Source organism: Eretmochelys imbricata, chromosome 15, assembly GCF_965152235.1.
Source record: "Eretmochelys imbricata isolate rEreImb1 chromosome 15, rEreImb1.hap1, whole genome shotgun sequence".
Taxonomy (NCBI): domain Eukaryota; kingdom Metazoa; phylum Chordata; order Testudines; family Cheloniidae; genus Eretmochelys; species Eretmochelys imbricata.
Window position 1 is genome coordinate 15,814,656 of NC_135586.1, and position 12,315 is coordinate 15,826,970.

The 12,315-nt window shown below is 34.8% G+C and overlaps 1 protein-coding gene across 2 annotated transcripts in view; it reads left to right on the forward strand.

The window, feature by feature from the left end:
• Positions 1-10,886, forward strand: part of MAPK1 (mitogen-activated protein kinase 1) — a 49,840-nt gene extending 38,954 nt beyond the window's left edge. Inside the window, exons 7-10 of one of the 2 annotated variants that reach the window (XR_013348033.1) lie at positions 2,706-2,815; positions 4,306-4,433; positions 6,671-6,728; positions 9,251-10,886. Coding sequence is in view for 1 of the 2 variants with exons in the window: in XM_077834667.1 (XP_077690793.1) it covers positions 2,706-2,815; positions 4,306-4,422 (227 nt within the window). In the remaining variant the exon portion in view is untranslated. Of the gene's footprint in view, positions 1-2,705; positions 2,816-4,305; positions 4,434-6,670 lie in introns of both variants that reach the window. The other variant, XM_077834667.1, reaches the window with a different exon arrangement.
• The last annotated feature ends 1,429 nt before the right edge of the window (positions 10,887-12,315 follow it).

Genomic DNA, 12,315 nt, shown 5'->3' on the forward strand with positions numbered 1-12,315 from the left:
TGCTGGAAGTTTTTCCCTCAGCATCCCTGAGTGTTTCTTCATTTGAAAAAACTGCATTGCTTCATTTTGACCTTTAGGATCCATCTTAAGAGCATCTGGAAAAAGGAATAGCTGCTTCGCTGCCAGTACACTCCTCTTCAGACTGGCCATCAGAGCAGCAGATTATGCAGTTTCCACTCCCAAATCTCAGTGAAAGAAAATGTAACAATGGGTGCTAAACTTGCACACGGGGGAGTTCATCTAGGAAGATACTCTGTTCAAGAGTTGTGAATCAATCACAAGAACAATAGAATTAGAAACAGGATGGAGCTACTGGCAGCAAGGCTCTATCATGATTTCAGACATACCTGACAACTTCAAGGTTATATAAGTAAACAGACAAGGAGAACAAGCCAGTTTCTAATGCAGGAAGCAGAAGAAACACTGTGTCCTAAAAGGCAGATTAAACTACAGAGCATATTAGTAGAGCAGGTAATCCACAAATCAAGGGGACTGGGACTTGAATGAGACCTTACAAAGGATAATATCCATTCGAGAGGACCCCAAGATATACTCATTTTGCATCATCCCAAAACAGCAAGCAAATAAATATTTACTTTAAATGAGGGAACACAGGCTCTGGCAGATCTGGGCTTAGCAACTGCCATCCAAGTCTCCACCAGTTTAAGAAGACTTAAAATGAAGAGAAGTTACACTTATCTGACAATGACCAGGTAGGGTAGGTCCTACTCCAAAAAAAAGTGTTTAATGGTTAATAACTTGATGGTCGTATTTACCACTGCTGAGACCAGTTTGTCATCCAGACCCATTCTTCATAAGTTTAGCAGTCCAGCTACTTTAAAGGTAATATTGAAAAGTCAAGGATTTTTGTTTAGACAGATAACTGACATGCTTCTAAAATTTGGAGGGCAAGGTAGGAAATAATCAGTTGCATCCTTGTGGATATAGCTTAGATTCAGCATAAGTTCACAAAGTGCAGAATGAATCACCAAACCCTCCAGACCACAGATTCAAATTTCTATGAGACAGTGTCAGCAGACAGGAAACTGAGTTACCGTGGGTTACGATTAACAGCTCTGAATACAATAATCAGATGGTACAGGAAACGGCATTTTCCAGGCATCTGTGTAGGGCTAGTTTCCCAAAATGGAACACAGTGCAATAGCTAGTTGAGATTGTATCCATTTTAGAATTTAAGTCTGGGTTTACAAGTATGCGCCAATCCCCTATTTTAACTGTGAAGATGGAATCTAGCTCCCCTAACTTTTGCCAGAACTTTGTCTGAGTTAAATATTCTCAGTATTGAATCAGGTATATTTCACAAGGACAATTATGCACACAGGAACCCTAGAAATGTTCTAGCCCAATATCCTAGTACAGCTCAGGAGGTTATATGTTGGTCCAGTTAATCACATCCCCCAAAATTTTGGTAACCTGGATGTAGTATGGGCAATTGAACTTCAGTCTATCCAATTCATTTGGTGTAAAGAAAAGAAAGTAGCTAATGACAAAGTGACCAGGTGAACTACAAAATATATGTATATGAGAGACATTCAATCAACAAGGAACTATCCTTCACTAGAGCTCAAAGCATGCTTCATAAGATTGCTGACATGCACTAATTATGGAAATAAGCAAAACTGCTACATGTTTCAATCCATATGTTTACCAAATATTAAGCTTGATTTATCTGACTCATTTGGTAAAAGTCCTAAAATTAGTTTTGTAGAAAGACTATTTGATTCTTTCTCTCCCTATTGTTGAATCCTGCTAGTTACATCCCACATGTACATAATTGCCAGAGCAATTATGAGAAAAATTTGGTCATTACATGTACATTTTTTGTTGAACCAATGTTGGTCAATTCCTGGTTCACCCTCAAATCAGGAATCAGAACCATAGTTTTGAGAAGAGAACTGGTTAAGTGGAAAGCATGCTGGGCCTGTGTTACCAAAGGACTAGTATTTAGGTTAACCAGTTTTTATAGTGTCACCAGCTATTTAAGTTAATCTGAAATAAAGTTGGTAGGAATTTCTAATGTTGCCTGCCATATAATTCAGTTCTAATTGCCTTAACATTCCTTCAGGGATAGGACCCACTTGCATACAGAATTCAGACATACTGTTTTACAGAAGAAATTTGTAGTTAAAACCCAGGGGGTTTTATCCCTCTGTTTTGCATGTCCTCACAGTGGTTGTTCCACGTTCATTGGCTTTACACTCCCTCTGAGTGGTACAGAATGTGCTAGGTTTGTAAAGTCCATAAAACCATTGATCTGTGCTCCTAAGACATTGGTGGGCGGAGAGGGGAAGACTTCAAGAATTCAGTGCTGAATAAAGTTGACTTCCTGAATCCCTAGAGACACATTCTTTATTCTAGTACTGGCCTTGATGATATGAATATTGCAAACCTAATGCATTCTGAGACTTCTCAATGTGAACAGGAAGTCAGTGATCAGAGAATAGGAAATTGAGGATATGGAAAGGGTAATAAAATAAAACTATTGGCATTCCTGTTAACTACATTTGACTATTCTTCTGCTCCTGTTAAGGGTAAGCTGAAACATCTTCACATTACAATTAGCATTTAAAACAAAGGGCAATATTTGTGTTAGATCCCAAACACCAGTGAATGTATTATTTTTAATATGATAGAACTTGCAGCATATGTTGACTTTTTGTTTAAAAAATTATTTCTCCTATTAGCACTTGATTTGTTGGATAAAATGTTGACCTTTAATCCTCACAAGAGAATTGAAGTGGAGCAAGCTTTGGCCCATCCATACCTGGAGCAGTATTATGATCCAAGTGATGAGGTAAAGGATTTTTTAACATAAATACTGTAGATGATTGTTAAAGAAATCAGAGAAGCCCTTTTAAGGATACAGTTTGTATAGTTGGATCTTGAAAAATTGCCAATAGTTAAATTATATAAATCAGTTCTATATTAAAAATTGTTATAATTGTGTGTGTACACTGTTTGTGTAGATAAAAAATCACAATGCTTATACCAGGAAATATTAGAATTGCAGTTTCCTTTGGGACTTTAGAACAAGCATATTTTGTTATGGATAAATGGCGAATAATGTAGAGTAAAATTTTACAGCGTGGGTACTTTAAATTGGGTGTTTTTCTTTAGGGATCTTAGTATGGATTTAGTAGATTAATTCTGGAAACCTAAATTTGAAAGCTTGTCAGAAATCTTTAAATACTATGTGAGTCTGGTCACACTTAGGCATGACTTTATTAGACAATGAAAAACACTGTCTGATAAATCAAACCCTAAACTTAAAATTATATTGGGCTTGTGTTAAAGTATAGTTACAGAAACAGAGCCATAAATGGCACTTAACTAAATCCCTTGCTATTTCATCGTTTAGGTGAGTACTTGCAAATTGAGTTTAAAGTTTACCCTTCAAGGTAGTGTCTGTATTTCTTTCTATCAAAACAAAATTAAAAGCAACAAAAGGACTGTTAGATTTTGGTTATTTTCACTCATTTTACTCTGAATTGGATGGTGTCTTGGTAGTGAGCACATTCATAGTGTGTGTAGTATATTTGCAGATTTAATTTTGCTATAATGAAAGCAAATTTGCTTGTATTTAGAGAAATGTAGTATTACTAACTTTTCATTATAGAAGATCTACTTAACTTCAATCCTAATTTAGAACTTATATTTAATGCTTGTAAAAAGTTAGATTAACTTTTTTGCAATCTAATTTTTCTATGACTTTCCCACTTTCATTTATTTTAGCTTTTTTTCAGTGGTGTTGTCACATTCTCTAGATGTATTATGAAAAACATATATTGGGTAGACAGTAGGAAAAAAGACCTAAGACCCCTACTATGAACTATTATCCCATAATGAACTACCATGCATCCAAGGGATGGGAAACAAGGTAGCTGAGATTTGCCTTCAACTTTCCAGAAAAAACTCTACCTCGTCATAAGACCTTGCCAGTGAAATTTCAGAAAGATTAGCTTAGTTTTGGTGACATAGGGGAGAGTGGAAGTCAAAATTAGGTTTATAATGGAAGGTTAAGTGTCTCTCTGTAATTTGTCTTCAGGTAGCTACTCAGCTACAAGCTTTCACTTACTCAAATATTTCAATATGGTTTAAGTTTTGAATAGCTGTTCACTAAGAAATTATTTAAATCTTGGTAGAATCTGATATAAAAATTAATTGAGACTGTCTGTTGTGCTACCCACTTCAGACTAATTGCTGTCTTAACATTTTATTGACAATTTCTTGTTTTTTTTAAAAAAATATTAATGTCTTTTTTTTTTTTTTTTTTTTTTTCCAAAGCCTGTAGCTGAAGCACCCTTCAAGTTTGACATGGAATTGGATGACTTGCCGAAGGAAAAACTGAAAGAACTAATTTTTGAGGAAACTGCTAGATTCCAGCCAGGATATCGATCTTAAATTGTGCATAGGTACATAAAGCCATAATCATAATGAACCATGTAAAAGAGATAAAGAGGAATGATAGAACTCCATGTAGTTATCATTAATGCAAAACTCGTAGCTTGTCATTTCATTACTATTGTAAAGCAACCCTTTAGCATCTAGTCATTGCTTTTAGAATACTGATTTGACCTCAGCCATACTGTTTTAAAGAAATGGGTTTAATTTTCTCTGCAATGTTAAAATGCCTACTGGGAATCCAAGCAATTTCTGACATGCTTTTTATTTAATTTGTAGATTACATTAGAAGAGTGACAGTAAAACTGAAATGGAGCTTGCTTGAACAAAAGCTATGGCAACACTGATATTCAAATGTTATTGAAAAGATCTCTTAAAACATAATATCAATGTAAACTTAAAATATTTCAAAAATTTGTTCTAGATTGTTTCTATTTTAAAATAAACATTTAATGTTTCTATTGTTGTAATATAATGTAAAGAGGAGAGATTATTGACCTAAACACAACAAGACCGTTTTATTGATAGTCATCCCAGTTTGTTTGAAAATACCTCCAAAATATTGAGTACGTTATTCAAAGACATCTAAAAGATTTTATATTTTCATTTTGATTAAATGAAGACGGTATAAATCATTAAGATTAGTCCAAAGTACTTTTGTGCTGATTGCTATTCACTCTCTCCATTGATCGTTTTTAATAGCACGTTAAACCCCCCCAAAACCACCCAAACTGAAATTTGCAGGAACAATCCACCTCATGTGTAACTTGTTTATAGAATCTTGCCCACTCTCCTTTATCTACATCTTTCCTTGCTTGGACTTATTTTGTAATGGTCCTTTTTTTTTTTTTTAAATAGTTTTACATTAATATACTTTAAACCTTTCTTTAGATACCCTGAAATTGGCAAGTCTCAATTTCCTGCAAAATTATTCAGATTTACTCAGAATCCTTGACTAAAATTTTTCTCTGATACTGGTAATTTAAAGTACTTTTAAATAGGCCACTGAATGAAGATTTGGATTGTATCATGGAAGTGGAAATGAAACACAAACTTTTACCTCTGGATCAAACATGTGAATACAGCTCAAATTGTCTGTTCTGTGCTCCTGTGAGCGTATTGATTGATTAAAATTGAGTGTATTGATCTGAGTCCAGTTCAACAGCTGTCCACCACAACTGGCATCCTTGTTGGTAGCCTCAAAAAAGAGTCCAAGGATTTATTGAGCCTGAGCACTATCCTTATCCATAAGAGGGAGTCCCTGCTTGTCTGGGGCAGTGGCAATGAGAGAGGCATCTTTCCCTTACAGTTGTGTCTGTGCATCTGTTGCCAAGTGGTAAGGATGATTCAGAAAGACAAATCCAGTCCCATTGTTGTAATGTATGTGGTCTTGATGAGTCTAAATTTCTCTCTCAAGCCTACACTACTCCCTGAGATTCAAAATCTACTGTCTTGAGACTGGTCTCTGGCATTGACAGCCTATATAAAAGTAGCTGATATTCTTCAATTCACAAAAGAATGTACGTAGTTTGTTACTTGAAAAAATCTTCTTCCTGTGTAGTAATCATTATCAACTTTTTTCTCTACTGTACATGCTAGACTTCCTTGAGGAAGGTTTACCAAGGTGACTGTCCTGCAAATGTTAGGACATTCCACCAAGGCAATGGCTTGTTGAAAGAACTCGGCAGAACTATAGTTTCCCCATATTTGCCTTTTAACCGAGTACTGCAAGCTTGGATAGCTTTGCCTCCAGTTAGGTGATACATTTTAAGAATGTTGGTTCCTGTTGAACTCGCTCTCTATTCTGTTTTTAGTACTGGTAGTAAGATTCCATCAGTTTGGATTGGTGGATCTGAGGGTACGGAAATATGATTCTCTTAATCTTTCATTATTTGTAAATATTTTTGCATCTCAGGTACAGCAATCTAGAACATCCTCCTGGTAGTTTAGTATGTTTCCTGTGGGTAATAAATCAATTCATATTAGGAGTTCTGAAAATTTTCTCTCTTAGACAGTTTGTCTGAACCCCTGGAAAGCTTCTATAGAACAAGGGCAAAAGAGGGTGGGATTTGAAAATCTTACGAATATATTGGTACTGCTGCCTTTGACTTTTGTGATTAGCTGCAACTTGTCAGTCCGAATTTATGTGTGTGAGATACAGAAACACTGGTAATTTTTCTTATCTTTAAATTACAATTTCTTGTTCAGATCTGCTTCATTAAAACCTGTTTTGTTTTGTTTTTTGTAGGACAAGGACTTAAAGGACTGGGCATGCTCAAACGTTGCTGTTCCTCTTCCCAGTTCTTGTATCCTTGGTCATGTCTTATGGCCTATCTCAGCTTATCCACTAACTCCTTTGAGCCATTCAGGAGGGCAGTTACTGGTAGTTTTGGCTTTTTATGCTTTCAATTAATTCTTTAAGTCTGAAGAATTGTTATTGACAGTCCTATCCATAATGCCCATTGTTGACCTGTTGCAGTACTGTACTATAAGTGCACCCACTGCTGACCATACTTTAACTGCTTGCTTTCTGGTTTGAAAGATGCAGTAGTTCCTTTCACTCCTGTATCATTAACCAAGCAGATAACTCATTAACCCATAGAAGTTTGCACCATGAACTGTGTTTTTCTGATTTACTGAAGTCACTGGCATTTTTTAGGGAAAGCTACTATTCAGGGCACTTTAAGTCAGTGACATCCCAATTTTTTTGCACTTCACCTTTATACAGTAACCGTTTACTCACAATGGGAACTCATTCATATATACGCAATTACAGATTACAGCATAGGCCACATTTGCATTAATCTTGCTTATGCACTTATTTAGGTTTCTTATTCTGTACATAAATTCTGCGCAGCATATTAGTGAATATCTAGGAATACAACTTAGCTAACAGAATTCATCTACCCATCTAGAACATTTTTTCCTATGTAGTGAAAAAAATCCTACATTTCCCCTGCCTTTTCTAAAAAGATCGTGGATACTTGTACCATTCTGGAGGTATAGTACTTCCAAAGTTCATGCTCTATGTAGTGTTTACAAGATTTATGCAAAAAGAATGAAAGTGGCAGCTCACTAATATATTTATTCACTGTGTGTTGAAAGATTAATAAAGAACACAATGGCATATTTACCTAATTATGAATGTTTTCCTTAGTAGAAGGCATCCATATGCATTAGTAAGCAGAGAAACCAAAATGTGCTGTTACTAAACTCAGTCTACTTACTATATATACCAATGTACTATATACACTTCAAATGAGGGTGATTAGTTTATATAACATTTGAATTTAACGAATAACATTCAGGGCTCTTGCTGAGAGAAACACTGCATCTTTAAATGAGAAAGTTTGAATTTACTTTTGCTACTACTGCACTTCACCATCTCAAGTTAATTTCTTGCAGCCTACGTTATGATGATTTGTAATCAAGCCTCTGTGAGCTCGTGACGTGAAGTACTGTTCTCTTGTCAAGTACTATCAAACTTTTCTGATGATGCTGAGTTAGGACAGCCAAACAAAGCTAGCACTAAATCATGTTTAAAACTGTATACCTTTTAATGATATTTTAAAGTATTTGTTCCTGAAATTGTATAATGTGGAGTTTCCTAGATGTTCTGTTCCAGTGCAGTGCCTCCTTTTCTTTCCCCACTGCTCTCTGTGGTGAGAAACTTGCCTTGTTTAAAATAATTACTGTGCCCTCGCATGACTGTTAAAGCTTTCTGTGCAAAGATGATTGTCTAAGTGCCACATGCCTATGATTGAAAAAAATCTATTGTTACCTCTGAATTGTGTTCAGCTGAAATGCTATTCAACAAATAACTTAGGAAAACTAGTTCTATTTTTAGCTTTCCATTTCTCTGCTGTCTTTTCTCACTTTATTTTGGCAGCAGTGAAGAACGGATTGTATAAAGATTGCCTGCTAATATGAATAAAATGCACTTGTAATTCATGGAAATAAATTTAAATCTTACATCTTCACATTAATATTAAGAATTAGTTTTTGGTTTCCTTTTGGATAATGTGTTTGAATGGAAATCAGGTTCCGTTTGTTACTGTAGTATATAAGGATGCTTGCTGGTATATTATCCCAGGCTTCCTCATAGCACTTCTCTGTCTGCTTTTCAAGATAATTTAGAAAGCCTTTAACTTAGATTCTCAGTTTATAAGGGTGCTTACCAGATATAGAATTCTGAATTTTTATTTGTTGTAGGTGGTGGTAGTCTGCCAAAACTAATTTTTAATAAACAAGGATTCATCTTCAAAGGGCATTTTCTGTTAGAAAAATCCTGTGGTCCATGAATACAATATATATTAGGAGCAGTATCAGAACACTGCGAAGTTGATCGTTGAATTGCTGGTATAGAGCCTATGCTAACAACTTTTCTACAATACTGCACTCGACTGTTGATACTAGTGTAAAAATCTCTTTTGATGTGTCTGCACGTTATATCTTTACCAAAACACTTTCCTCACTCAGTTTCTAAAAGCTAACCTATATCTAGATTCTTGGTCACTTGCATGATCATGGTCACTACAGGAGTTGATTTGGAAAAATATGGAAAGAAGACTGTTATTGAAACATTTAGTTTGTAACACCTCAACTTTAACTTATTAAGGAAGAGCTTTGGCAGCTTATTTCATGCACCCCTTTCTCATTTATCTTTTGACTATTTTCTTTTTAATATTAGATTTTTTTTTACCATTTTTTTTTTACCATTTATGAATTTACCATCAAGTTGCATCCCTAAAAAAGAGAAGCCATGGGTTTGATTTACTAACATCTGGTGCTTTGGCTCTTTCTTCCTTAGCTATTACTGCTGAATCAGATTGGCATGAAACCACTAACTGCTTCATCAAAATGTCATTGGATGATGTTGAGTTGAACTCATTGTCTCAACTGCAGAAGCATGATTTTGTCAGGTTGGAGAATATTTTAAAAGAAGGTGCCTATAATAACACTGTTATGTGAATTATTTCATCATTTCATGCTTGATTTTTCTTGCCTATTCTGTGTATTTGTAGACTATATTTCCGGAAATTCCCATAGACTAGTAGAGAACCGAAAGGCATATTGTTATTGATATGACACATATGATATGCCTATTAACAGTAAAGACATTTTTCGTATAAGGAATGTAAATGGAACTATCAAAAACATTCCAACCTTTATAGATAAAGAAATGCAAATACATAAACATGTAATTCAAGGAAAGTCTGTTTTGGTGGCTCTGATAAACTTTTTGAGCTCCGCTTTCATGACTTTGGCATCAAAGTTCCTCATATCAATATTTTAGATAATATATAAAATTTGGAGTGTGCAATCCACAATACAGGGTGAACAGTGTAATGCACTATTTGCTTTCAGGAGTTGGGGATGATTACATGGCCAAATGAAACCATAGATGAGTTAAGCATGGTTATCCTTAGTGAATGAATGAGGGGAAACCCTGTTATTGCTGCCACCGTAATGTGCTACAATATATTTATACCATGTCACAAACAATCTGCTGAATAACTATACCGTAGATATACACTTTTATTAATATATTTGCTTATGTTAGTGTAGCTTATGTAGACCCCTGATTATCAATATACTTATTGATTGATTTTACAGCCAGTGATATGGTATAAATATATGTCCTCGCAGACACAGATACGCACATGATTTGGGTCCCTTGCATAGTACTTTTATATTTATACAACAGTGTCTTCGAGCAATCCCAAATTTTAGGGGAAATATTTTTGTAAATGCAGTGGCTTAAAAAAGGCACTGAACAATCCTTTTGCATAAGTTTTGAACACATTGGTCTTTCAAATGGTTTAGTTGGTGGTGATTGAAATACATCACGCTAAAATAATGAAAAGTTTACATTTAGTAAAATGAAGCTTACAGTGATACTTGTAGCATGTGCTGCGATCAAAACTATGTGATGCATTGGAAGAAATTTAAAAGTTGGAATATCTTTGTAAATCCAGAACAAATTTGTAAAGTTTCCAGGAGATTTACTTACTTTGTTGCCTTTTCTTGTGTTGTATCAGTGTAGAACACTCTTTAAAAAAAACAAAACAAAAAAAAATACTCAAACTGCTTTGTATTTGCTTTGTACTGTTGGTGCCTTCTTAGTCATGTACCCCAAAAGTCCTGCATAGCTAACTTAGTTACAATGATACGTTAAAAGACACAACAAAGGAAAATTTTATAAAAATCATTTTCTGTATGTTCTTATTCATTATATTGTAACAATTAAACATTTATATTGTGACAGATTTGTGATTTGGTTAATCTGTATAGAACAATTGTAAGTAGCAAAGGTTTATATTTTGTCTTGATTCTTTTGATGTTGTAAACATGCATAATTTTTTTCAAAATCAGTTAACTGAATGTTCTGTTTGTTTCTGGCATCTGACTCTTGTAAAAACAAATGCAAAGAAAATCATTAAATTGTGTCCCTGTATTACCAATGTAGCATAGTATTGTGCATATATAGAATGACTGGAATTTCACTTTTTAATACTAATTGCTACCTTTTTACAAACCACCAATACATGTTAACTTATTAGAATTTTATTATTTAAAAATTGACTTTATCAGTTTAAGCGTTTAATTGATGACTGTAACCTACATTAATCAAATATTGTTTAAAAATATACAGGAAACTGATGTTTGGGTTTTGGGGGGCCCCCCAATACATAAGTACTATCTACCTGGTTGAAATGAGAACTTGTGACCATCCAACAGTTGATAGGGTAAATTCCCCAGCAGTAGGCAGACCTTCATTTAATGCTTACAGCAATAGGGTTAAAAAAGGCAACGGGGCTTTCAAGTAAATGTTGAATACATGGTGGTGCAAATAAATTCCAATGTATGAGGATTCTTTAGTCCTTTAGATACTTGATATTAATACATGATTTACACTTATATAAGAAACTCTGTTGAGGAATTTGTTGTTACATTCAACACCTAGCATTTTGGGGTGACAGTTATTCAAACTAGCTTTAGTTACAAGAAAAACAGATCAGGTTACTTTTGCTTTCCACTCTTTGGCTTCCATGTAGAATTAGAGCCAGGCTTGTAATTCTGCTTGTGATCATGGACATGTTACAAAGGAGTTGTAATTACATTCCAATTCCATTTTCCTTCAGATCTCTTATCTTCAGCCTGTTTTGGTTAACCTAATGCCTACTGCTTTATTTTTTAATCTTTCTTTGTTAATCATACAGTTTAACTTTATTAACATTAATATTTTTTAATGTTTTACCTGTGTAAAAGGGAGTTGAGTTGGGTCATGGTTTGAAATACATTGGTGAGGGCAGTGTGAACTTAGCTGCTTTAAATCGACATAACTCGGTAGTGCAGACCTGGCCTGCTCTACTGGCACAATGTATTTTGTGATTACCTAGCAAAGGAATCTGCATGGAAGCCGCTCCTGGATCCCAGCTTTCACTTCTTGTTTTTTAGTTTGTTCAGATAACTTAGAAAACATGAGTTTAAATATGCAGTTGTGCCTGACTGTCAGCAGAGAGCCTGAAACAAGACAATCTCCATAAGTAGTAGTTAGCTGAATTACCGTGCATGCTCCTTGTGCTGTTCCATGGAGCCAGACAGCAGGGGATCAGGGAGCGAGAGGTAAAGTCCCATTTGCAGTCAGGCAATGGGAAGAATTAGAAGTGTATGCTGGTGAAATAGGCAGTATATTAATTAAATCAAATCTTAATTTATTGCTCTTTTTTGTATTAGCAAGATAATTAGATGAAAGACCCAAAGAATTATTTAAGATTCAGAGGTGCTCTATCTTTTCTGTAAATCTGATGTCCATAATCAGCACTTCAGATGGTTGAAATACCTAGAAGGGATTTCCTTTAGGACTGTTCAGCTTGCACAAGTTTTACT